Source organism: Mirounga leonina, unplaced genomic scaffold (assembly GCF_011800145.1).
Source record: "Mirounga leonina isolate KUSES-001 unplaced genomic scaffold, KU_Mleo_1.0 Mir_178, whole genome shotgun sequence".
NCBI classification, from domain to species: domain Eukaryota; kingdom Metazoa; phylum Chordata; class Mammalia; order Carnivora; family Phocidae; genus Mirounga; species Mirounga leonina.
Window position 1 is genome coordinate 22,968,791 of NW_023270464.1, and position 23,676 is coordinate 22,992,466.

The 23,676-nt window shown below is 58.3% G+C and overlaps 2 protein-coding genes across 5 annotated transcripts in view; one reads left to right on the forward strand and one right to left on the reverse strand.

The window, feature by feature from the left end:
• Positions 1-6,754, forward strand: part of WDR93 (WD repeat domain 93) — a 46,211-nt gene extending 39,457 nt beyond the window's left edge. Inside the window, exons 17-18 of one of the 4 annotated variants that reach the window (XR_004682644.1) lie at positions 1,232-1,691; positions 2,771-2,859. Coding sequence is in view for 3 of the 4 variants with exons in the window: in XM_035024127.1 (XP_034880018.1) it covers positions 1,232-1,412 (181 nt within the window). In the remaining variant the exon portion in view is untranslated. Of the gene's footprint in view, positions 1-86; positions 178-1,231; positions 1,692-2,770 lie in introns of those variants that run through there. The other 3 variants (XM_035024127.1, XM_035024128.1, XM_035024129.1) reach the window with 3 other exon arrangements.
• A 1,721-nt stretch (positions 6,755-8,475) lies between these two features.
• MESP1 (mesoderm posterior bHLH transcription factor 1) lies at positions 8,476-9,866 on the reverse strand. Its single transcript, XM_035024351.1, has 2 exons — positions 9,150-9,866; positions 8,476-8,823 (listed from the first exon to the last, which is right to left on the reverse strand). Exons 1-2 carry the CDS (start codon positions 9,864-9,866, stop codon positions 8,758-8,760), a joined length of 783 nt encoding a protein of 260 aa, XP_034880242.1. The 3' UTR covers positions 8,476-8,757.
• Between the last annotated feature and the right edge of the window lie 13,810 nt (positions 9,867-23,676).

The window sequence follows — 23,676 nt, forward strand, 5'->3', positions numbered from 1 at the left end:
TTAGATCATAGAGAAAGGCCATCTCCACACCAACGGTGTATGTTGAAAATCACCCGCGTCTTAACACATGACGGCTTTATTTTCAGGCTTCCTTTTAAAACTGGCCCTTGGGGCGCCTGGGTGGCTCAGTTCTTAGGCGTCTGCCTTCGGCTCAGGTCGTGATCCCAGGGTCCTGGGATCAAGCCCGGAATCGGGCTCCCTGCTCAGCGGTGAGTCTGCTTCTCCCTCTCCCACTCCTCCTGCTTGTGTTCCCTCTCTCGCTGTGTCTCTGCCAAATAAATAAATAAAATCTTTAAAATAAGTAAGTAAATAAATAAAACTGGCCCTCATTCCATCTATTCAGCTGCCTCTTGGATGGTCACTTTTTCTTTTTTTAAGATTTAATTTTTAAGTAATCTCTACACCTAATGTGGGGCTCAAACTTACAACCCATCCACCAACTGAGCCATCCCTGTGGTTTTGACCTCCTGACCCAGAAATTTCACTTCCACTAATTTATCAGCGGCAGAAGTATTATGATAATTGACCTGTACTGAGCACCTACGTGTGCCAGGTGCTATTTTTTACTGTCATTACTGTCCCCACTGCACAGCGAGGAAGCTGAGGCTGATGGAGGGCAAATCTCCTGCCCAGGGTCACCAGCTTGTAAGCGAGGCACACGCAGTCTGGGTTCAAAGCCTGAGTATGTAACCCGCACACACTGCCACCTCCCTCCCCTTCGCTCCCGCACACACGCACGCACGCTCACTGCAGCCTGGAAGGCATTAACAAAAGATTGGCAGCCCCGAATGTCCTCGATAGGGCAAGAGAAGGTGGCAGATCTGTGAGTGCCACCTAGAAGCAGTTTCTAGGATACTTTTCCAGTGCAAACACCAGGGTGTACAACAGTGTGTGGCAAAAAAAAAAAAAAAAAAAAGATTTTATGGGCATAAAATCATACACGTCTATGCTTATACGTGTATAAACAATTTCCAAGGATTTACAAGGAGCTGTTAATGACGGTTGCCTTGGGAACGGAAAACCAGGATCTGCGGTGAGAGGGAGATTGCTTGTAATTGTATATCCACCTGGACTCTTTGATTTTTTTTAAAGCAAAGGATAGATTACTTTTTGAAGTGAAAAAATGTTTTAGTGAGTCAGTTGAGTACCAGATACATCTCCGTGTGGACGTCCCTTGGCAGGCAGAGCCTCCAAACAAATCCAAAGCTGCAATCGCTGCCTTTCTCCCCAGAAGGAGCCCTCCTCCTGCCTGCCCTCAGCGTTTTGACACCCTCCGTGCTCGCAGGCAGAAGCCTGGCCAGCAGCCCGCACCCCTTCCCCGGATCGAAGGCGTCCTCTGCATGCTCCCAGCGGCCACCTCTGCCTGCAGAATGAGGGGTGACTCCTGGACTTCTCTGACTCTCCTCTACTGAAGTGCATTTACTTGGGTTTTTGGTTTTGTTTTTTAATTAACCTCTTACTCTGTAAGAGACCCAACTCAAACGCCTTATCTCCCAGGAGCACTCCCGGGCAGGCTGGAACCTTCCTCCTTCCTACATTTGACCTCGGTGGCATTTACATGCCTCCTATTACAAGCTTTCTTTCATTCCTGTCACCCTTAGGAAACCGGGGGGGACCGGGGCTGTTTTAGGCACTCTGGTCTTTCCCACACTTGCAGCGCCCGTGCCTGTCACTGGTGTAACCAAACCAACGTGAGTTCACTGGGAAACTACACCAGGCGAGCTGTCGCACTCGTTGCAGCCAACGAGGAGATCACGGGGGATAACTTCCAAAGCCGGGACTCCCTGAGCAAGGGTGAATGGGTTCCTTTGGTTGAGGGTTAGGATGAATATTAAATAGGGAAGCCTCGTCATGGTACATAGAGGTGGGCACAGGGTCATGCGTGTGCCTTAAGGAAACATGCCTGCACATAGGTTGTTTGTTATGTAAACGAGGCTTTTGCTCCTCCTCAGGTGGAGATTTTAGTATTATATTGAGGTAAAGGTAACTGTCGGTCCCTCCGTGGGTCACTCCATGGTCCATGTGCGCAGGCGTGAGTTGGGGGTTAAGTTCAAACCGGTCTGGGTGGCCTGGGCCTCCGGAAGTCTCTGGGTAGATGTTATTGCTTGAGGGGTAGTTTCGGGTTCAATCACGATTGCTGTGCCCCTTGGGTCTTTTGCCTGAGTTAAGAGATACGCTGGAAAGGGATCAAGCCCCACGTGGGACACCCTGCTCAACAGGGAGCCTGCTTCTCCTTCTCCTCCCTGCTTGTGCTCTGTCTCGCTATCTCCCTCTCTCAAATGACTAAAATCTTAAAAAAAAAAAAAAAAGTAAATAAAACTGTTTGGAAAGAAGGGCTTAAGGAAAAATGCGGGACAAAGGTCGGTGGGTACAAATAGGCGGGCAGTCAAGGTCAGGGCTTGGGGTCCAGCTGGTGACACTAGTAGATATTCAAGGAGTGTTGATTCACTGGGCATGTTGGCATTGTGACGTGGCTCGCGGTGGTCCACGCACACGGACCGTGAGCCCCCCGGCGCGCGGTGACTTCTGTCGGGGCGCGCCTCCTGGTTGAGGACGCCGGCCCTGTCGTCAGGCAGTGAAGGGGTTCCGAGGGCGGGCTGTGCGCCAGGCTGAGTCCTGAGGACACAGACAGGCAGTGGATGTGCCATTTGGAGAGTTTCTTAGTTTAGCACAGGGCCGTCAGGGGCTGCCCGGGGACCTAGGAGCGGGAGGGGTGGGGGGCAGATGGCACCAAGCGGTTTCCTCTCATCCCCATCTATGTGGCCCACAGGTTCCAGAAGCTGGAGAAGAAGGTGAAAGAGCAGGAGCACTGGACCCGCCTTCGCAGATATTCCTTGCTTCTCCAAAGAGAGAACTTCAGGAAGTGACTGGGCTGTTGCCCTGGGCCCTGTGAAAAGGCTGACCGCAGGCCTGCTTCACCCCAGGGTGCCCCGATGGCAAGAGACGTGGTGACAAAGGGCTGCAGCTCAGTAGGCCCAGGGGCCTGCTGGACTGGCCGTCTGGGACCTCAGCAAGGCGGAGGTATGATCTGGGGAGCCTTCAACCTCCAGCCGTTTGTCAGAGCCCTCGGATGGGCAGATGTGTCACCCCGATAAACAGCGATACTGTTTCCAGGCTCCAGAGTTGCTGTGGTGTGCAGCCCTGCCTTCCCACCCAGCCAGACCCTAGCAGGGCCCCGGCAATGGTTTCAGGCAGAGTCCCGGGCCTTGTGAGGACCCCTCGCCTTCTAGGCCCAGGAGAGTCACTTTGCTCAAATGAGCAAGACCCCAGGCTACCCCAGCTACTCTGTGGCCCCGTTTCTCCCCACCCACTTCCTCTCCCTCTCTGTGCCGGCGCACATGACCTTTCTGGAGTCACTTCGGAGAGGCTGAGGCTCAGAGTGGCTGGGCACTGCCTGAGGTCACAGGGGCCTGAGAGGCGAGGTGGCAGGCAGGGACTGTACCACGGCTGGCCTGGAACCCTAGAGGAGGCCGGGGGGGTGGGGGTGGGGTGGAGGACAGGAGGGGGGCAGAGAGGTGCCTTTCTCTTCTGGAAACGGCCCTTCCAGGAGCACAGGACGGAGGGCTGCCCCCCCCTCAGGGCCTCCGCCTGCCTCTCCGAGGACACCGTGTGGTGCGTCTGACAACTGCAGGTGGTTGACGCGTCCCCGTGTGGCCGGATCCCGGCAGGCGGGTGACAGGCAGCTCCCTTTGTGCCCCCATCCCTCTCCTCCCTGGGGTCACACACGCTCCTCATTGCCACGACACCTCCTTCCCGGCGCTGGTACTGACCGCAGGACGTCCCTGGACGGAGAGGTCCCCCCACCGGGAACTCAGCCCCTCGGCCTCCCACCGGGCAAGCTAGAGCCGGGCAGCAACTGCGACTCGCACAACCCTCTTCCTCCAGACGGCACGCACGGGGGGCCACTCTCGTTTCCGGTGAGGGAGGAAAACTTAGGATGATGGCCGTGGCCTTACACGCCACCCGAATGGGACAGGGGACGAAGGTTTAGGGGCCACTACTGTGATTGTGGGCTTGACCTGTGCGCCTCAAGTAACCTTGTGAAATGGAGAAGTTATCATTATCCACGTTTCACAGAAGGGAAACTGAGGCTCAGGGTACACGGCCTGGAACAGCCTGTATCGAGTCCTAAAGGACTTTTGCAACAGCCAAGTGTCAGAGACTCAACTCAAATGAACTTCCGGGTTGGCTCATGTAATGGAAAAATCCAGGCGTGATGCTTTCCACGTGGCTGGGTCCAGGTGTGGGAGAACATCAGCACTCTCCTTCCATGGCGGTTTTGGTTCCCTTTTTAAAAAGGGAGGCCCTCTGCTTGGCTGGCAGCATGACCGGCAACAGCACCCACGGCCAGTGTCCCTTTCTGGACGGTTCCAGCAAAGTCCGAAGCCTGCTTCTCACTGGTCTCAGTGTGGTCACATTCCTGAAGCACTCAGGGGTTGACCGTGCAGGCCTGTGACACGGGCCCATCCCTGGAGGGACATGGAGGTCACGCCCACCCAAACTAAGGAGGGGAGAGCCGTCTGAAGACAGGGAAATGCCAGGTCACATGGGAAGAAGGCAGGAGGGGTGCTGAGCTGGCCCTGACCCCCTCTCCAAAGTCATGCGCTGCCCGCCCAGGCCACCTCGTTGCCTAGTGTGTGGGGGGAGGGGAGGTGGGGCATTCCCAAGGAGCCTCATATGCCAGGTACACTGGAGGGGGGAGGGGAAGAGGGCAGAGGACCCAGGGCTGGGCAGAAGAGGCCTGAGCAGCGCTGAGCGGGGGACCCACGGCTCTAGCCCCACTCAGGGCTGGTGCGCCACCGGGGGCTGAGCGGGCGGTGCCAGGGGTCCCCAAAAGAGGTCCTTGCCCACTGGGTGACAGAACCCCTCAGAAGGGCCAAGAACCTTAGGTCTCCTCGGGCTGCCTGGGTGGCTCAGTTAAATGTCCAACTCTTGATTTCAGCTCTGGTCATGATCTCGGGGGGAGTCTGCTTGAGATTCTCCCCCTCACCCACCCTGCTGGCACACAAGTGTGCTCACTCTCTCTCTCTAAGAAAGAGAACCTTGGGTCTTCTCAGGGGACTGTTGGAAGTAGTGTGAGTCAAAGGAGTGCCCAAGGTGCCATAGTTAGGAGGCATCACGCTCAGCGTTGTGCAAACGCAGGGATGACATCTGGGGAGTGGGGTGGACAAGGTGGCTCCTGGCCTCGCCCTGGGATAAGCAGGGGCTTTGCAGTTCGGCCTAGCTGCCCTCCGCAGCCCTGGGCTACCCTGGTTCTCCAGATACAGGCTGTTTCAGAAGCCTGGCGCATCAGCGTGCCCCTCAGATGGCCCTCTTTATTTAGCAACACGTGGCCAGAGGGACATCTGGGCTCAGCCTCCTCCAGACGCACCACCCAGGCACACGAGGCCTGGCCCAGCCTCAGTCCTATCCCCTCCCATCCGCCGACAGACAACCATGACCACTACCCTCTTCCTCCCCCCCCACCCCCGGGGTTCATATGGTGACCCATGTAGCATGTCCTGGAGTAAATAAATGTCTTGGCTATAAAACCATCAGCTTAGCTGCCCCTCCTTAGGACGTGGCCCATCGGCATCAGCACCCACACAGTGCAGCCTTCTCAGCGGGAGCAACATCCCTGCTCAGCAAGCAGAAGCAGCTTCCCCGCTAGCAATCGCACGGGCGGCCAAGGAGCGTGAGGGCCCTCATTCTGCACCTCCCAACGCACGCACGCACGCGCCTGCCAGGACCTGATGTGTCAACCACCACCCACCGCTGTCCCCGCCCCGACGGCGAGGCACTAGCTCTGTGAACGATTCCCCGGGTTCTGTGCTCCGTGTCCCGCTCCGTAAAATAGGCCTAAGCCCACCCACCTGCCCACCTCCCCTGCGGCTCCCGGGCTCAAAGGACCTGAGGTCCGGCGCTGAATTTAAAGCCCTTACCACCCAGATTGGCTGGCGGGAGCCGCTCCGTGGGCCTGTGCCCGCTGGGTTCTGAGCCGGCCAGCCGTGAAAGCAGCTCCCCAAGGAGGAGGCAGCACCCGCCAGTGGCCCGGTGGGGCACCCCGTGCTGATGCCGGCCTCCGGCTCCCGCCTCCCAGCAGGCGCGCGCCCCCCACTGCCAGGGCCCCCGGGGGGGCACCACCCAGTACCCTTGTCCTCGTCCTCGAGACAGGCTGGTGTTCGGCTGTGTGTGCACCCCGGGGAAGCTGCACTCCCGTCGGGTCCCCATCCAACGCCGCCCCTGACCATCTGCCCGGGCGCGTTCGTTAGCCTCTCCTTACTGCACGTTCCCATCCTTAACACGGCCCCACCAGCTGGCCGCCCTCACAGGCTGGTGGGCGGAGAACCGAGAGAGCACAGGCTCTCACCTACCTGGAAGCCGCTGGCCGCCCCAGTACCTCGGATCGGGTGCGGGGGGCACTGGCCCAGCAAGGGGGCGCAGGCGCAGGAGCGGTGCGAGGAGACCCCTTCCCATGCCCGGTCCTCTGTCTTATTAGCAGAGACGTGTTAATGAAAATTCACACCCAGGTGCTAATAAACACTGGGCCGCTCCCGGCTCCGAGAGAGGGAGACCAGGCTCGCCCCAGGGGAGGGCGCTGGCCAATGAGCCCCACTTATCTGTGAAAAGACTTGCTAATAACTTTAATTCCCCATCCTAAACCACAGGGCCTTTGCCATGCAAACAGATTTTCTAAATTGGCTAGGCCCCTGGAAAGGACTTCCCACTCTGCTCCGGTTAGGGTCCTGGGAGGGGAAAGCAAGATGGGAGGGGAGGTGTGGGAAAGGGGGTGGTCGGTGGAGGTGTGAGGTCTGCCCCCCTGCAGGGCCTCTGCTTTTGGATCCCACTCTCCGCGGCCAAATGCTGGCCAGGGTGCGCCTGGCCGGCTGAATGACACAGCAGTGTCGCTGGCCCGCTCTGAGTTACCGCGCCTCCCGGCCGGGCCGACCACTGGAAATGATCTCTGAGGTGGTTTCCAAACAAACCTATCAGTATCCACGGCTAAACAGATAAGCTGGGGCATGTCCGTGCAATGGAGTTATCACTGGGCAGTAAGAAGTACTGATGCAGGAGACCACAGGGATAAACCCTGGAAATGTTATGACAGGCGAAAGAAGCCAGACACAAAAGGCCTCATGTTGTGTGATTCCATTCATTCAAAATGTCCAGAACAGGCAGATCTATGGAGACGGAAAGGAGATGAGTGTGCTGGGTTGGGGGTGGGGAGAATGGGATAACGGGGGAGTGCCTGCTAATGGGCACGGGGTTTCTTTTGGGGGTGATGAAAATGTTCTCAATTTAGGGGCACCTGGGTGGCTCAGTCCGTTAAGCTTCTGCCTTCGGCTCAGGTCATGATCCCGGGGTCCTGGGATCGAGCCCTGCATCGGGCTCCCTGCTCAGTGGGGAGCCTGCTTCTCCCTCTCTCTCTGCAGCAACCCTGTTTGTGCTTTCTCTGTCAAAATCTTAAAAAAATGTTCTCAATTTAGACAGTGGTGATGAATGCGTAACTCTATGAATACACTAAAATCACTGAATTACAAAGTTGAATTTTATGATACATAAATTGTATCTCAATAAAGCTCTTATAAAAAATAAAAACCAAGGCCTGTATTTCAAAGATGCTTGAGGGAGAGGGGAGAACTTGGTATCCATCCACAGAGGGCCTTTGGGCAGAGGCTACATCCACTAGCCCCATCTCACCTTCCCCCCAAGGCTTGACTACTTCCCAGACCCCTTGAGCGAGGCCAGGCTCCTTTAGGGTCAAGGCTTTCTTCTTCCCCATACAACGTGTCCCTGATCAGAACCCAGCAGTGTAGACAGGAGTGTGGTTCCAGGTCAGCTGTGTGGATCTGGATGCAACCCCCATGAGCCTCTCCACCCTAGCTAGGCCGCTAGGAGCTCGCAGTTACATGAACCCGGCATTGACTCACTGATGTTAGTTTATGTCCCTAAACCACTTGGGAGAGAAACCAGAGTGAAGGGAGATGAGAAAATCCCAAGGTCCAAGCCATGATGCTCTAGCACAAGGGGAGAAAAGGCTTGGGACACATGAAATAAGCCCTTGGTAGCTGGTGTCCCCTCAGACCCTGCCCTGATATGAATTCATATCAGGGCTTAAGTGCCGATCCTTGGTTTATTCTTCTGTAAAATGGTTATTTGGTGACACAATGTATAAAGGCCCTGACGCATAGTAAGTACTAACAGAAATGTATTTTCTGCAGAGATACTTAGGTTTACCCACATCCCACCAGGTTCAAAGAAAAGATGGGCAGACTCCACCTGCTACCACGTCCTCATATGCAGCATCTCCCCCTTCCAGGCTGACCTTCCGGGATCAGGAGATGCTAAGCCAGGGCTGGGGGCAAGGAGGAAAGGGCCTGAGCCTGTGTGCTTGGAAGGCTGAAGACTGCAAGAGACCCTCTTGATTCTCCTAGGTTCTTCTTTGAGGGGGGGGGGGGAGCTTTGTGCCCAAGTAGAGGAAGAAGAAACGGTCAATGACACCAGCAGAGTTTATTCACAAATAAATAAATACATACTAGGCAGGCACCCCTGCCGGCCTCCGAGGGTCTATCTATGGGTCCCTCCATTGCGGGAGGGGCTGAGGAGGGCCGTCCTGGGTGGGGACAGGCTCTCACTCTCAGGAATGCGGACGCCAGTGCCGCAGGGGCCCCCTCCCAGGAAAGGAGTCGGGAGAGGGGCCGTTTTGAAGGTGCCGAGGCCAAAAAGGCCTCGATGCTCACAGACAGGGCGCCAGTTGCACGTCGTCACTACAATTATTCAGGCCGGCGGCCACTCCGGGGGCATCCAGGTCTCCAGCAGGGCCAGCACGTCGCCGGGAAAGAGCTGCGGAGAGAGAGGGAACAGGTTATCGTCCGCGTTGGCCGCTGAGGGTGGGTGTCCGCGCTCATGCGTTCCACTCTCAGGGGACCTTTGGCGGAGAACAGGACCCTGTCCCCTGCGTGTCCTCTCCCTCCCCTCCCCGCTTGAGCGCCCCGGGCACACCAGTTAAGCTGCTCCCGACAGCCCGCAGACCGGGCCAGGCTGCCGGTGGGGGTGCCGCAGGGGGAGTGGCCCCCGCAGGGGGAGCTGCACGCCGGGGACGGGGACAGCAGGTAGCACCACCCACGACGGCGCCGGGAGCGAGTCCTGCGCGGGAAGGAGGTACTAACCGGAGACGAGGGGCTCAGCTCCACTGCCAGCGATTCCGGACACGCTGCCTCGTCGTAAAGCACCGGCGGTTCTCGAGGCTCGGGCGCCGCTAGTGCTCCGGGACAGGCCGGCGGGGACCCCCACGACGCGGCGGCGCCCAGGCCCGGGGCGCGCGCCTGCACCTGCGCCTGCGCCTGAGTCTGCGTCTGCGCCTGCGCGGGGCCGCCGTCGGGGCAGAGCGGGCAGCCCCGAGGCGCCGCCGCCGCCGCGCCGCTGCGCCGCCGCCGCCGCCGCTGCAGGCTCTCCTCGCTGAGGCCCAGCACGGCCGACAGGTGGCCGATGTAGCGGATGGCCAGGCGCAGCGTCTCGATCTTGGTGAGGCTCTGGCCGGCGGGCGCCACGGACGGCGGCAGAAAGCGGCGCAGCTCGTGCAGGGCGCGGGCGAGCGTGCGCATGCGCAGCTTCTCGCGCTCGCTCGCGCTCTGCCGCTGCCCGGAGCCCAGGCGGCTGCCTCGGGCGCCGCGCCTGCCAGCGCTCCGGGCTCGGGGGGCCGCGTGGGCGCCGGGCCGCCCGGGGCTCGGCTCGGGGCTGCCGGCCGGGACGCTGCCCCAGGAGTCCGGGGACGAGGCGGGGGAGCAGCCGCAGCCCCTGTCGGAGCGCGGCGGAGGCCGGGCCGGGCCCCAACCCGGGGAGAGGAGCCAGGACTCGGAGAGCGGCGGGCACAGGGACTGGGCCATGGCGGCGGTGGCGCGTCTGGGGGCCGGCGGCCGGCGACCGCTTTATCCCGAGCCCGAGGTGTGAAGTGGCCCCTTCCAGGCCGCATCAGCACTTCAAAGCGGGCTCGGGACCTGGAGGGGGCGGGGCCTGACCCTTTGAACCAACGGCGGGGGCGGGGGGGTTGCTGAAGGTGCGGGCCCGTGGCTGCCCCAGGTTAGCCCCACCTGGGCCCCCGCATGGGCACCTGACCCGGCCGCTCGGGCCTCTTGCTTGCGCCCAGTGGCCCGAGCTGCCTGGTGTGTTGGGCCGCTCAGCAGGTTAAAGGAAGCGCGGTCAGGGAACTGGAAGTAGAGGACCTAGATTTGGGGCCGCCTTCACCTGTTGGGACCTAATGCAGATTCTTAACGTTTTCTTGCAAGTTCGTTCCCAGTTTGTACAATGGGAGCTTGGGGGCATGCTGCAGCCAGGTCTAGAATCGGTAGGATGGGGGGGCACCTGGGTGGCTCAGTGTTAAGCGGCTGCCTTCGGCTCAGGTCATGATCCCGGGGTCCTGGGATCGAGCCCCACATCGGGCTCCCTGCTCAGCGGGAGGCCTGCTTCTCCGTCTCCCACTCCCCCTGCTTGTGTTCCCTCTCTTGCTGTATCTCTGTCAAATAAATAAAATCATTAAAAAAAAAAAAAGAATCGGTAGGATGGGGACCCTGAGTCGGCCCTGATCCCGCCTAGAGGTGAGAGAAACTAATCCATTTTTCCTCCTGGAGGTGGCCCACCTGGTGGTGGTGGTCGTGGGAGGTGGGGGGCCCTATGAGGGAGCTATCCCAGGCAAGTCCAACAAGCTGGTCAAATCCGGTCAAGTTGCTGGACCATCTGAGCTGAGGGAGGGGAAGCCTGATGCCCTTCAGGACACCCTCAGCCTGGCGGGATCAAGGGCGTGGCCTGCTCCCCCAAGCTGCCACCACTGGCCTCTAGCTGGTACTCCGCCACCTTGGGGCAGGAATAGAGGACTCTGACATTGAAATGTGAGTGGACGTGACACAGAAAAAGCACTTAACAAAATTCATACTCCTTCATGATGAAAATTCTCAGCCAACTAGCTGATCGAGGAGAACTTCTCAACCTGATAAAAGGCTTCTCCAAAGAGCCCACGGCTAATACCATACTCAACAGTGAAAGACTGAATGCTTTCCCCTAATCCTGAGACCAAGGCAAGGATGTCTGCTCCCACCCGGGCCTACTCAACATTGTCCTGCAGGGCCTAGCTTGTGCAAAAACAAAGGAGAAATAAAAGGCATACCGATTGGAAAGGAACAATAAAACTGTCTCCATTTATAGACAGTATGATTGTCTAGGTAGGAAATCTCAGAGACCTATGCTGCCTTGCCTGGGCCCCTCAGGAGTCTTGAGTTTGCACCTTGTCGTAATAGCTACTTTGTGCACGTATGTCTGTCCTCTGCCTAGACTGTGAAGTACCTGGTGTCTAGCATCATGTCTTCAAGAGAAGTAGTACCTTACACGTCTTTTTTTTTTTTTTCAAGATTTTATTTATTTATTCATGAGAGAGAGAGAGGCAGAGGGAGAAGCAGGCTCCCAAGGAGCAGGGAGCCCGATGTGGGACTCGATCCCAGGACCCTGGGATCATGACCTGAGCCAAAGGCAGACGCTTAACCATCTGAGCCACCCAGGCGCCCCCTTACACGTCTTTCAGTGTGAGGGGTCTAATGTTTCCCATCCCCCATGTCTTCCAGCCCACTGAGACTGATCGGTGAGCTGGTCTGTGGCGGAGGTGGCCAAGGGACTTGGTACCTTCTCCCTGGGTATCTCTGTCCACCACCGCCCCCTCCCCTCATTTTATCTTCTACTGCCCTTGGCCTCTTCTAGCACCTTCTGTACCCCCTTCCCCTGCAGCCGGTCCCAGCAGTCCCAGAATTCTTAAGCCCGTGGTTGCATCCAGGAGAGGTAGTGCCATCCCAGCCTCGGGGAGAAGGGGAGGAGCCCATTCCCTGGGCCCGCGCCGTAGACCCATCTATTCCCACGGAGAGCCTGCTCCAGGGGGGCCCTCGTCAGCCTGAAGCTGTCAGTGGGGTCTGCCCCTTTTGGGCCCTGGTCAAGGGATGCCTCCCCGGGACTCCAGATCCAAGCCAAGAACCTGGCACTGCAGCCCAGCTGCTGGGCCCCTTCAATGCCACTGGACCCGAGGGGACTAATAGTTGGCAAATGGTAGAGCCTATCGCGCACTCGGGTGGGAGGCAGTGCAGAGTACAGACTGGTCAGGCAGGAGGGGTGGGACTTGCGAGGGCTCTGGGCACTCTGCTGCCAACCTTCTGAATGTCCAAAAATCCCTCCAATTCCCACGATTCGGATTTCCACTTTGCAGCTAATCACTGAGAAAACTCAGAATGACCAAAAACGCCTAGGCAATCAGCCACCCTCTTGTTTCATTGTCATCTCTTTAAAAATCCCGTACGTGCACATGGCTGGAAAGTCCACAGCTCAACAAGCACCGAGGGTCTAACAAAGTTCATTACCGTCCTGCCTCTGAGGCCTGCAGTTCCCTGTCCAGGGGAAACCGCCGGGACTGGTTTGTCCTTGAAATGACTCTTCATTTTACTCAGTACAAAATCAACTAGACATGTTTTGGACAACAGGCCGTATGTGTGGGAGACAAACTGTTTATCCTAAACACACAGCTCTGGCTCCTGATGATTCACACATCTAGGACCTAAGCTCTGACATCCCTTGGGCCCTTGTGCGGGAGCAGCCGAGAGGCCTGGAGCAGGAGATACACGGTGGGCAAGTGTATGTGACAGTAGGATCTCTGGTGTCAGGCCGAGGGAGGGCTAAGGAGGCCCCCAGGCGAGTGAGGAGGCAAAGAGCCCACAGAAAGGGCATGAGAGAGGCAGGGCAGATGGCAGGTTTCCACCCTGCCCCAACCTTGGGGGGCTCGGCCCTAAAGGCTGCTGCCTGGGAGTCCCTTCCTCTCCTGCTGCCCCCCAGGGGTGTCCGGGCCCAGGGTGTGCAAGGGCCAATGCCAGTGGGGACAGAGGAGGGACCCCCCCCCCCGCCCCAGCCTGGAGCCTGGGCTCTACGGCCTCCTGCCAGTTGGCCCCCACCCCCCCCACCTCTCTCACCTTTGATCTTATCACCAGCCCCTCCTCCAGGCTCATCTGGGAGCTGCCCCCGTTAATGAGTTCTCCGGGCAGCAGGGCCCGCACGCCCTCCCGGGGCGGCGAGGCCTTCACACCTCTGGGGCCCGTGTTTTGACAAGTGCCGAGCCAGTGGCTTCTGCCCCCTGGCCCGAGCCTGCCTGCGCCTGCCAACGTGTAAGGCTGGGAAATGAGGCCTGGGGGCAGCCCCACTGAGCAGAGGTGAGAGCTCAGCTGGGGCCGTTGGCCGGGGTGGGGGCGGGCGGACAGGGCAGCCTCCTCTTGGGCCGGGGCCTGTGGCTCAGCCTTCCCGCCAGGGGCCAGCCGGCTCCTCGGGCCAGGCCTGGGTCCTGCACGCCGGCCCCCCTCCCGCCTCCCAGCCTCCGTGCTCTCATTTCCCGGCAGGCCCTTCTGACACGGGAGTGCTAATCAGAGGTGCTATGTCAATACTCCCCTTGTAGCCCCTAATCCCTGTCCCCGCCGGAGCCAGGGGCCCCAGGGGAAGGAAGAAGCTCCTCTGCCGCCGGCCCGCTGAGCATCTGCAGGCGCATCTCCCGGGAGGCTCCTCACTGAGGTGTCCCCTACGGGCTGGGATCGTCCCACCACCCCCCAGCACCAGCCCGAGAGGCAGGCCCTTCCCGGGGAGGGACTGTTAGGAACCAGCTGCCACCTTGACACGGCCTAGGACACCCCTGTGGAGTATGGCCAGTGTGGGTCAGAAGCGAATCCCCATCCTGCCAGGTGCCACCCGTGTCACGTGGGGAACTCGCTCCCCATCCCTGGGCCCCAGCTTCTGCTCCCGTGCCACGAGGTAGTTAGACCTACTGTGCTGACCTTGGGAGGAGCAGATCATCCTGCGTGGCCTGGCCTTTGGGCCACCGTCGTGGTCATGGTTGCTACTGTCACCTGGGCCTGGCACCGTGTTGGGGGCATGGCTGGGTCACAGCTCACCGCCCAGCCGTGATGTGGGCGCCACTGCCTCCCTTTGCAGATGAGGGAATGGAGGTGTCGAGTGGTCATCCCGTGTCACGTGGCAAACAGGGGCAGAGCTGGGGCCTGTTTGCCTCTGCCTGGGTCAAAGCCTGTGTTCTGTCCTCCCCACCAGCCGTCCTGTCTCCTCGGGAAGACAGGAGGGGCTCCTTTCCTCCTGAAGGCTGCCCCAAGAGTGAGGGTGCCGGTGTGGGCGAGACGCCCCCAGAGTCCTCGAGCACCCACAACACCTTGTCACAAGTCCCAAGGACCCGTGGAGATAGAAGAAGGTTTCCACACCCACCCTGGACCTGCTGCACCAGAGCCCCTGCGGGACGGAGCTGGAGAATTTGGGTGTGAAAAGTACAGTTGCCCCAGAATTATGAAACTCGGCCACTTTCGAGAAGCAGTGCCCTATAGTGACCACCCCCCAATCCAGAGAGTGGAAAAAGCGTGGGGAGTGCCCAGCCCCCTAGCATGGATCCTAAGCCCCCATGGGTCACAGATGGATGAGGTTGTGGCCACCTGGAGCCCCAGGGCAGTCAGGGGGCTCAGCAGGAAGGCCCCCGACTTCTCCTCCACCTCCCTCCTTCCCCAGCAGCTTCCCAGCTAAGGCCCCCGAGGCTCCCACAGAGCCCCTTCCAACTAAGATCACCCCCTTTCCTCACACCTTTAGCTCCCGGAGCCTCTAAGTTGGCAAGCCATATGGAATAGATTATTCTGGACCCAAGGTAATCTGATTATCTTGGTCATGGATCAGCTGGATGCGCAGCCAGTGGAAGTCACAGGAGGCAGAGGGGTGATGAGGAGGGAGGGGGTGGGAAGACAGGAGAGAGATTTGGCAGATTCCGGGAAAGGCTCCAGGGGAAATGCAGAATCTCTGCAGTTCTGGGAGGGGGGCTGAGAATGCGGGGTACGCAGATAGCGCCTCTCTCTTAGGGGAGTCGCATTTACGCTCCTTTGCTTCATCTGGGTAGGTGGAGGAAGATCTAAGCTTTATAGTGTAATGTGGGGAAACCAAGGCATAAAGGGGCTAAGGAGCTGAACCTGCCCAAAGCCGAGATGTAGGCATGCGAACGGGAAGGCGGGGGAACCTGTCACATGGCACCTTGGTTTCTCCAACTGTAAAATGGAGCCCAGAACTCCCAACCGCCTGCTGAGATGTTTTGGGAGATTGTATGCCTTGTTGGAAGGCTCCCATCTCAGGCCAGAGGGTGGACCCCTGGGTCAGCCAGTGTGGACCCGTGTCCGCGAATTCCCAGCCACCACCAGCAGGGGGCACTGCCCAGCCACCTGGGGTTCAGCGATCTGAGCAGGGCACACCAACTTCCAACAAGTCCGGGGCCTTTGTTCTAGGGCTAGGGCCTGGGTGGGGTGGGGTGGTGGGCACCAGGCACCGGAGAGCAGGGGCTGGCTTCAGAAGTGGGTGAGGCCACGCAACGTCGGCCCTTGCTCCCCCTGACCCCGTTCTTGCCTGCGGAGGGCCCTGGGCAGCTTTCGTTCTGGCCTCGCTCCCTCCCACGCTGCCAGGTGTGGGCTGCGGCGCAGAGGCTTCCATTTAGGGAGGGGATAAAGGCTGCCCGACCTACGTCGCCCTGCTTTCTCACGCTGCTTGGGGACCGCGGCCCCCTCAGTTTACTTTCCATGACTGCAAACTGCTGTCCGGTGCAGGCAGGACTCCTGCCTCACCGAGGGTTGGCCCGTCGGGCTGCTGGGCCTGTGTAAACTCGGGGACAGCTGAGGGCGCACAGGCTCACTCTTCCACGTTCCCACGTGAGCCGGGCCTGCAGCCCAGTGGCACACCATGCCAGGCTCACCACCTGTTCTGAGCCCCAGGGCTGTCAGAGGGCAGGCTGGACTTGCCTTACCCTGGGCCGACCTTCGCCCCTGGGGCCCATTACTGGACTCCACTGACTCCTAAAAAAACCACGAAACTAGCTTCCTTTCTTAAAAAAAAAAAAAAAGTGGGTGAAGCCAGCTCAGTGCCAGAGTGATGGGCTGTGTGACTCCCGGACAGGCCACCTGCCCTCGCTGGAGCCCTGTGTGCTCATCTGTCCACTGGGAAAAACATGCATCTGTGTGCAGAGAAGCAGCGCAAGATAGAGCCCAGAGGAATGAGGAGATGGGGGAGGGGTCAGGAGGTAGGGCCCAAGCAGGGCTCCCTGGGGCCCTGACCTTCCCTATGCACTCCTGGGAGCAAAGGTGGAAAAAAGACCCCAAGATGACGGAAACTCTAGACAGGGGATGCCTTGGTCTCTGTACCCTTGCCTAGTCCCCGGTAAGGATTTGCAGGTCCAGCTCAGCTGCCAACTTAGGACACATCCGATCCCAGCCCCTGCAGAAAGCACAAGGCGGAGCTTCCTCCAGGCAGGATGCACAGCTTGCGGGCTCCTTGTAACACCACCCCTACCCGTGCTGACTGCTCACAATAGCACGCTGAGGTGCCAAGGCAGTGATGAGCCCCCTGCCAGGTCACTGGGTGGCTCAGGCCCTCAGCCAACTCCAAGGGCAGAGGGGAGCAGGGGAAGGAGGGCGCCCCAGAGCTATCTGACTTCAGGCCCAATAAAAAGCAGAGTGGGGGCTCCTAGGACTGAGCTGGAACACCTGGCCGGGACCTGGGGGAGTGAGAAGCCTTTGGGCAGAGGATTCTTTGCCCGAGGCTGGGGGCCAGGGATGTCCCTGAACACAGTGGAGAACATCTAGGGGGACAGAGCTTAAACTGACCAGATACAAAATCATCGAGGAGAAGGGTCTTACGTGGTCAGGACTGGTTATTTGCAAAAGGATGAACCCAACCCTCAGTTCTAGAGGTTCCCCCGCCAAGAGAAATCCAAGATCCAGCCCCTGGCCTGAGCCAAGTGAGTTCCTTGCCCTGGAGATCATGCCCCAGCCCCGGCCACGCGAGTGCACAGACAGCGCCCGACACGGCGCAGGCGGCCAGGAGAGCTGGGGCACCCCAAACCAGGGGAGCTTCAACAGCCCACCTCCAGGGCTCCCCAAGGCCGGCCTGCAACTTGAGAACAGCCTCCGCGCGCCCTCTGCCCAGCAGTTTCCCTGATGGGAATTCATTCTGGTTAGAAAAGATTACGGGCACACGCGAAGACACACTGCTGAGCGGTGGAACCAAGCTGCGGAAAAATCTATTCAGTAGCACACCACTGAGAGATGCACGAACACAGATCTGTGTTCTACGGATCTAAAACACAACCCCTACACAGAAAGGCATCCAGTGATACCATGCCTGTTATGAGGGTCCGCTGTACGCATGCGTGTGTGTGTGTGCGGAAAGGGTCTCAGGGCCCTCACCTAATCTCTAACAACATCCCAGGACTTACTTGGTGTGTGTGTGGTGGGGGGCAGGTCTGGGTTCCGGGAGGTGGTCAAGGGAGACTTTTTCTCTTAAGACTTTATTTATTTATTTGAGAGAGACAGAGAGTGCACACGAGCAAAGGGAGAGGGACAAGCAGACTCCCTGCTGAGCAGGGAGCTAGACGCAGGGTTCAATCCAAGGACCCTGGGATCATGACCTGAGCCGAAGGCAGACGCTTAACGGACTGAGCCACCCAGGCGCCCCCAAGGGAGACTTTAATCTCATCTGTAATGTTTAAATTTTTCAAAAAGAGTTTGCATTCATATATTACATGTGCAGCTTAAAAATAACTTTTAAAAATCTAGGTATAAGGATGTCGCCATGTGGAAAGCCATGAGGCATCTCCAGTGTGTACTAGAGAACTTACGACCAAAACTGCCACCACATCATGGAGAACCAGGCGTGCTCTAAGCATCTCATTGCACAAATACATCTACTGATGGGGCACCTGGGTGGCTCAGCCTGTTGAGCGTCTGACTCTTGATTTCGGCTCAGGTCATGAGACTGAGCCCCGTATTGGGCAACACGCTCAACGGGGAGCCTGCTGGAGATTCTCTCTCTCCCCCTCTGTTCTTCCCCTGACATCGCTCAGGGACACACACTCTCTCTCAAATAAGTAAAATCTAAAAAAAAAAAAAAATACATCTACTGATATGGGGAATGTTAATATAGTAAGGAGAAAAGTTGGTCACAAAACAATAGGCTCTTTTCATACCCAAAGAACTTGAAAGCAGGTTCTAGAACAGAGATTTGTACACCATAGGAGCATTAGACACAACAGCCAAAAGGGGGAAACAACCTGAATGTCCAGCAACAGAGGAATGGATAAACAGAATGTGGTCTATACGTACACCGGAATATTTATCAACCGCAGAAAGGAATGAAGTCGTGGACGAGCCTTGAAGGCGCCATGAAGTAAGCCATGCACAGAGCGCACGCTGTGTGATTCCCTGTCATGAGGCACCTGGAATGGGCAGATCCGCAGAGACGGGACATGGCAGAGGGGTCGCCAGGGATGGGGGGTAAAAGGAGTTACTGCTTAATGAGTACAGCGCTTCTACTCAAGGTGATGGAAAGCTGTGGAAAGAAGTGATAGCTACATAACACTGCGGGTGGAATTAACGCCACTTAAAAACGGTTAAGATGGCAAATTTTGTTATATATATTTTATAAAAGTTTTTTAATGCAATATACAAAACTACTGAATTGTACACTTTACACAGGTAAACGCATGATGGGTGAATTCTCTCTCAATAAAGCTGGTATAAAAAAAACAGGGGCGCCTGGGTGGCTCAGTCGGTTAAACGTCCTCTGGATTTCGGCTCAGGTCAAGATCTCAGGGTCGTGAGATCGGAGCCCCCGTGTCCCGGCTTGGCAGGGAATCTGCCTGAGGTGCTCTCTCCCTCGCCCTCTCCCTCTGCCCCTCCCCCCACACGCACGCACACTCTCTAAAATAAATAAGTCAGTCTAAAAAAAAAAAAACCATATACCAGAAACTTCAAGAAATGGAAAAAACAAAACAAAAAACCCCGACATGCTCCCTCTTGATGCCTCTCTCTCTATGCTCGTGTAATTGCAGGGCTGCCTGGAGCAGCTTAGAATGCAGGGATATGTCCTAACCCAGTGCCAACTGGTGTTAACCTGGTTCTCTCTGGGTGGATGGAACCAGGGGCATTTAAAATTCCTCCTGATTGGGGCGCCTGGGTGGCTCAGTTGTTAAGCGTCTGCCTTCGGCTCGGGTCATGATCCCAGGGTCCTGGGATTGAGCCCCGCATCGGGCTTCCTGCTCCACGGGAGGCCTGCTTCTCCCTCTCCCACTCCCCCTGCTTGTGTTCCTTCTCTCGCTGTGTCTCTCTCTGTCAAATAAATAAATCTTTAAAAAAAAAAAATCCTTCTGATTGTCTACATTTTCTCACTTTTCCTGTAATGAGCATGCACTGCTTTGATAATTAAAATAAGAGAAAGAAAAGGAGGGTAGGGAGTGGGAGAGGGGAAGGGAGGAAAAACACTTTGCAGAACCACCCCAAACTTGTTTGCATTCCAGCAGGTGGGCCCAAGCCCCCTCGTGGCTTCTGGGGCCAGGAGCCTGGGCCGCAGGAGTGCACGCCACTCACTCTCCCCCTCTGTCCTTCCCAAGAGCTGCAGAAGCACAGGGGGTCCCCTCTCTCCAGCAGGGCAGGCAGGCAGGCAAGACTTCTGAACTCCCACATGCCGAACACATGATGCTCCAGCTAATCCTCCCAGCAAGGACACCCATTTCATAGATGAGGAGACTGAGGCTCAAGGGATGGAGCCCAGGCATGGTTGGCCCTAGGTCTGAGCCCCCTCCACTGGGCCTTATTGCCCCGGAATCTGGACCAGGCAGTCCTGGGGCCTCCGCAGGCCCTCGCACGCCAGCCTCCTTGGTTCAGCCTTCTTGTTGGAGGAAGAGCAGCGGGTCCACCTGCATGGCCCTGGCTGGCTGGGCAGCTCCGTGGATGCCTATGGCCCCAGCCCCTCCCGTGCCTCTCCCAGCCCACAGGGGCCACGTCCCTCCTGCCCTTGTCCACATTCTCGGCCTCGGCTCCTCGGCCCATGCCCAGCCCCTGCCAGCCCTCACACATGCGACTGTGGTCTCCTCACGCTTCCCGCCTCCAGCCCCTCACCTTCCGGCCCCCTCCTTCCTCAGAATGTCTGTGGCTCTCACTGCCTCCCTCCCTGAGAGTCCAAACTCCCCACCCAGTAGCCTTTCCAACCCCTGCCTCCTCCCGCTTGCTAGCCCACAGCCTCTCCCACCCCTCCAGGCAGACCCCAGCCCACCGGCACTCCCCAGACTGGTGCTGGGCTGCCTGCTCCCGGACCTGGGCTCCCACCTCGTCCCTCTGCCAGGTCGGCCGCACCTCCACTTGGAGGATACCCACAACTTTCGGTCCCCCCCTTCCGCCCGGGACCTGCCCTGATCATGTGGCCGGGTCATGCCCCTCTGTGGCCCTTGGCTCCCCGCACACCAGGTCACCGCAGACTCAGAAGCTCTCTTTCCCCTCCTCCAATTTCTGAAGTCCCAGAGGACTCGTCCCTCGTCCCTCCCCGGAGCCTCCCCTCGGCCAGGGCAGTTTCCCCGTGGTGTGGTGCCTGGCCTCTGTGGATCTGAATCCTGACTCTGGGGAATGAAGGCCAAGGAACCGACTTCTCTGGGCCTGGCCCATCTAAGCGCGGGGAGAACCACGGGCTGGAAGTCATGGGGTCTGAGCACTGACGCGGTTACTGCGGGCACAGTGGTGGGCACTGCAGAGTCTAGAAGTGCTCAGAAGACCAGGCAGTCATGAGGCCCTGTCAGGGTGACCTTGCCTTGGTGGCTTCGGTCTCTGGGCCTCCTGGTGACACCGATGGCATTCAGCCAGGCAGGGCCTCGTCAAGCACCAGATCCCAGAGCCAGGAGAGGGGACTAACTGGGCAGGTGGACTCAGGGCTCCGGTCCTCCCCCATTCCCCCCTCTTCCCCGCTCCCCATCCCGGGGACACAGGCCCTACCTTCTCCCTGGGCCTCCCAGGGTGGGGACCTGCAGCCTCCCACCCCCACCCCAGAAGGGCTTTCTGGGGTTTCTGAGAGGACCTGCTGCCGGACTGTTTTGGAGGCCCCCGAACACCCTCGTTCCCAAGTCGACACCTTCTGCCCTGGGGGAGGTGGCCTTGTGTCAACAGGCAGAGAGGAGGTGTGAAGGCAGCCACAGTGGCCAAGGGGGGTGCTGGCCTGGCCCTTACTGCTCCCTGGTAATGAGAATACCACACGCCGCCGCAGCCCCTGTGTGCCCTGCCTCTCCTTCCCCCACGTTCCCACAGCCGGGCCACCCCCACGGCCTGGCAGGGAGCCGGGGGGTGGGGGGAGGCAGAGAAGACCTAGAGGGCAGAGGCCAGGCCTTTACCTGGCTCCAGGTCCCTGGGTCTGCTCCGGGGGGCCCTGCACTGCCTGCCCAGGGAGAAATAGCAGGTGGAGGTCGTCCAGGAGCGGGGCCTGTGTTAAGTCACTAGGAGCAGGCTGGGCCACCGTCACTGGCCTCCCGCAGCGCCTCGCAGGGCCAGAGCTGACTGAGCACGGTCAGGGTCCAACCTGGGCCTCTCTGCCCTTCTCATCTGACTGCCGGCCTCGGGCAAAGTCCGGGGAAGTCGATGGGGGAGGATGAGTCTCCTCACCTGTAGGAAAGGATCACTGACACCTGACTGGGGCCACCCTGGCAAGCAGAGCCAAGGGCGCTGTGACATGATGGTTCCCGCCTACACATGAGGAGGCCCAGCTGAGCCAGGGCTCCGGGCACAGAGAGCAGGGGTGGGAGTGTCAGGGGTCTGAGGCACCTGGGAGGCCTCAGGGTGCAGCCCCAGCCCGGCCCAAGACAGCCCAAGACCCCGTGGCTCCTCGCCCTCACAGAGCCCAGGGCCCTGAGGAGGCCGCCCCATCCTCTCCCTGATTCTTGGCCTCAGCTCTGATTGTACCTCAGGGGTCGTCACGTCCAACGCCCTCGTTTTCGGGGGCCTGTCAGCGTCGGTGGAGTCGGGCACAGCCATCCACTCCAGCTCCTGCCTGTGCCTAGTGTGTACTCGTCTGGCCTCTTCTTGATCACCTCCACAAACAGGCCACTCACTCCCTCATAAGACGCCCCTTCCGATCTTAGGAAGTTCTTCGGTCTCCCTGGAGTACTCCCTCCTAGGCACCTGGAGGCAACCATCCTACCCCAAGGTTCTTGTTTTGTGAACAAAACATCCCTGAGTCCTTCGACTATTTCTCTGGTGACCTGGCTTGAAGCTATCACTAACCCTGCTGTCCTTGGCTACGGCCTGTTTCATCATGAATGGCGGCCCCCACATCTGGCCACTTACTCTGGCAAAGGCCCGTCCTGCAGAGGGAACAAGAGACAGTCACGTCCTTGGTTGAAGACCCCGTTTCTCGCGAATGGGATCACCTTTGTTTTTCACGCGTGCTGCTGGTTACATGCCACCTGACCCCGAACTAAGAGGGAGGTTACATGGAGCCCTGTTGATCCCACCTTATTCGATCTGGTAGGCTGTCCGAGCCTGTCAGCCTCTCCGGGATCCTGGCTGTTACCCAATTCACTTGCTGCATTTGGACCCTACCCCAAATTAGATCAATTCATATCTCCATTCGAGATCATAACTCTGCCCTTGACGAGGCTGGGAATAGAGCTGGTAGTACCATCACCGTAGACCTTCCTCCAGGTGAACACCCACCCGCTCCTCCATGGGAACATCAAATCTGTTATGAACTCACTCAACTGTCATCCAGCTCACATGGCCCTATTTGTTGACAAGGATACCCTGGCACTTCTTTATTACGTGGACAGGAATTACGTGTGGCTGCTCATACGCACCCAAATGTCCATGACTTATGCAAACTGGTAATTTGTTTTCTCTCACATTAAAGAAATTCAGGGATAGACAGTCCTGAGCTGGTATGGTGCTTCCATGTTGTCATCAATGCCTCAGGCTTCTGTCTGCTCCATCATCCTCAGCGGATGACTTCTGTCCTTGGGACTGCTTCAGTGCCACCAAATGGTTGCTGAAGCTCCAGCCATCACATTTCCCAGGAAGAAAATATAAGGGGGTAGAAAACATGGGAGTGTACCTCTCTGCTTTAAAGAGCTTTCCTAGAAGCCCCATCCAATATTTCTGCTAACATCTCATTAGCCATTCCGTGAGCAAGAGAGGCTGGGACGTGTTTTCCAGTTGGGCATATTGCCACCCACAATAATACAGCCCTATTATTAAGAAAGATGTAAGAATAGAGGCTGTAACTGATGCTGTGTGTGCAACTAGAAGGGTCTGCCAGACTCGTGAACATTCTACGGACCATGTTTCCCTGACCTAACCACCACCTCCTCCCATCACAGAAAGGAGGGGGTGAGCCCCGTGCCAGGAGCCTGCTGAGGCCCAGAAGCTAATCACCTTGTCCAAGAGCATATAGCTGTAGCTGTCCCTCCTTTTAACAGGACAGTTGGATGAGGAAGAGAGGAGAGCCCCCCGTGGGGCAGGGCCCAGACCCGGCTTGTTCACCGAGCACCTGGGGCAGGTTCCCACATAGCGGAAGGAATGCTTGAGGGTCCCAGAGGCAAGCTGGACCAGCACCTGGGCCAGGACCCAGCCCACCAGGAGAAGCAGGTTGAGATCTTCCATTTCCTAGCCTTGGCTGGGCTGGTGGGCTTGGTTCCGGCTCCAGGCTTCTGAGCTCTCCTGTCCCCTCTGCGCTGTAGCTGTGGTGACCCCTGCCACAGGCCAGGGGCTGGAGTGCCCGTGCTGGGTCCACAGAGGAAAAGGGCTGCGGGTGGAGGAGGGGGCTTGGGCAGGATGCACTAGGTCTGGT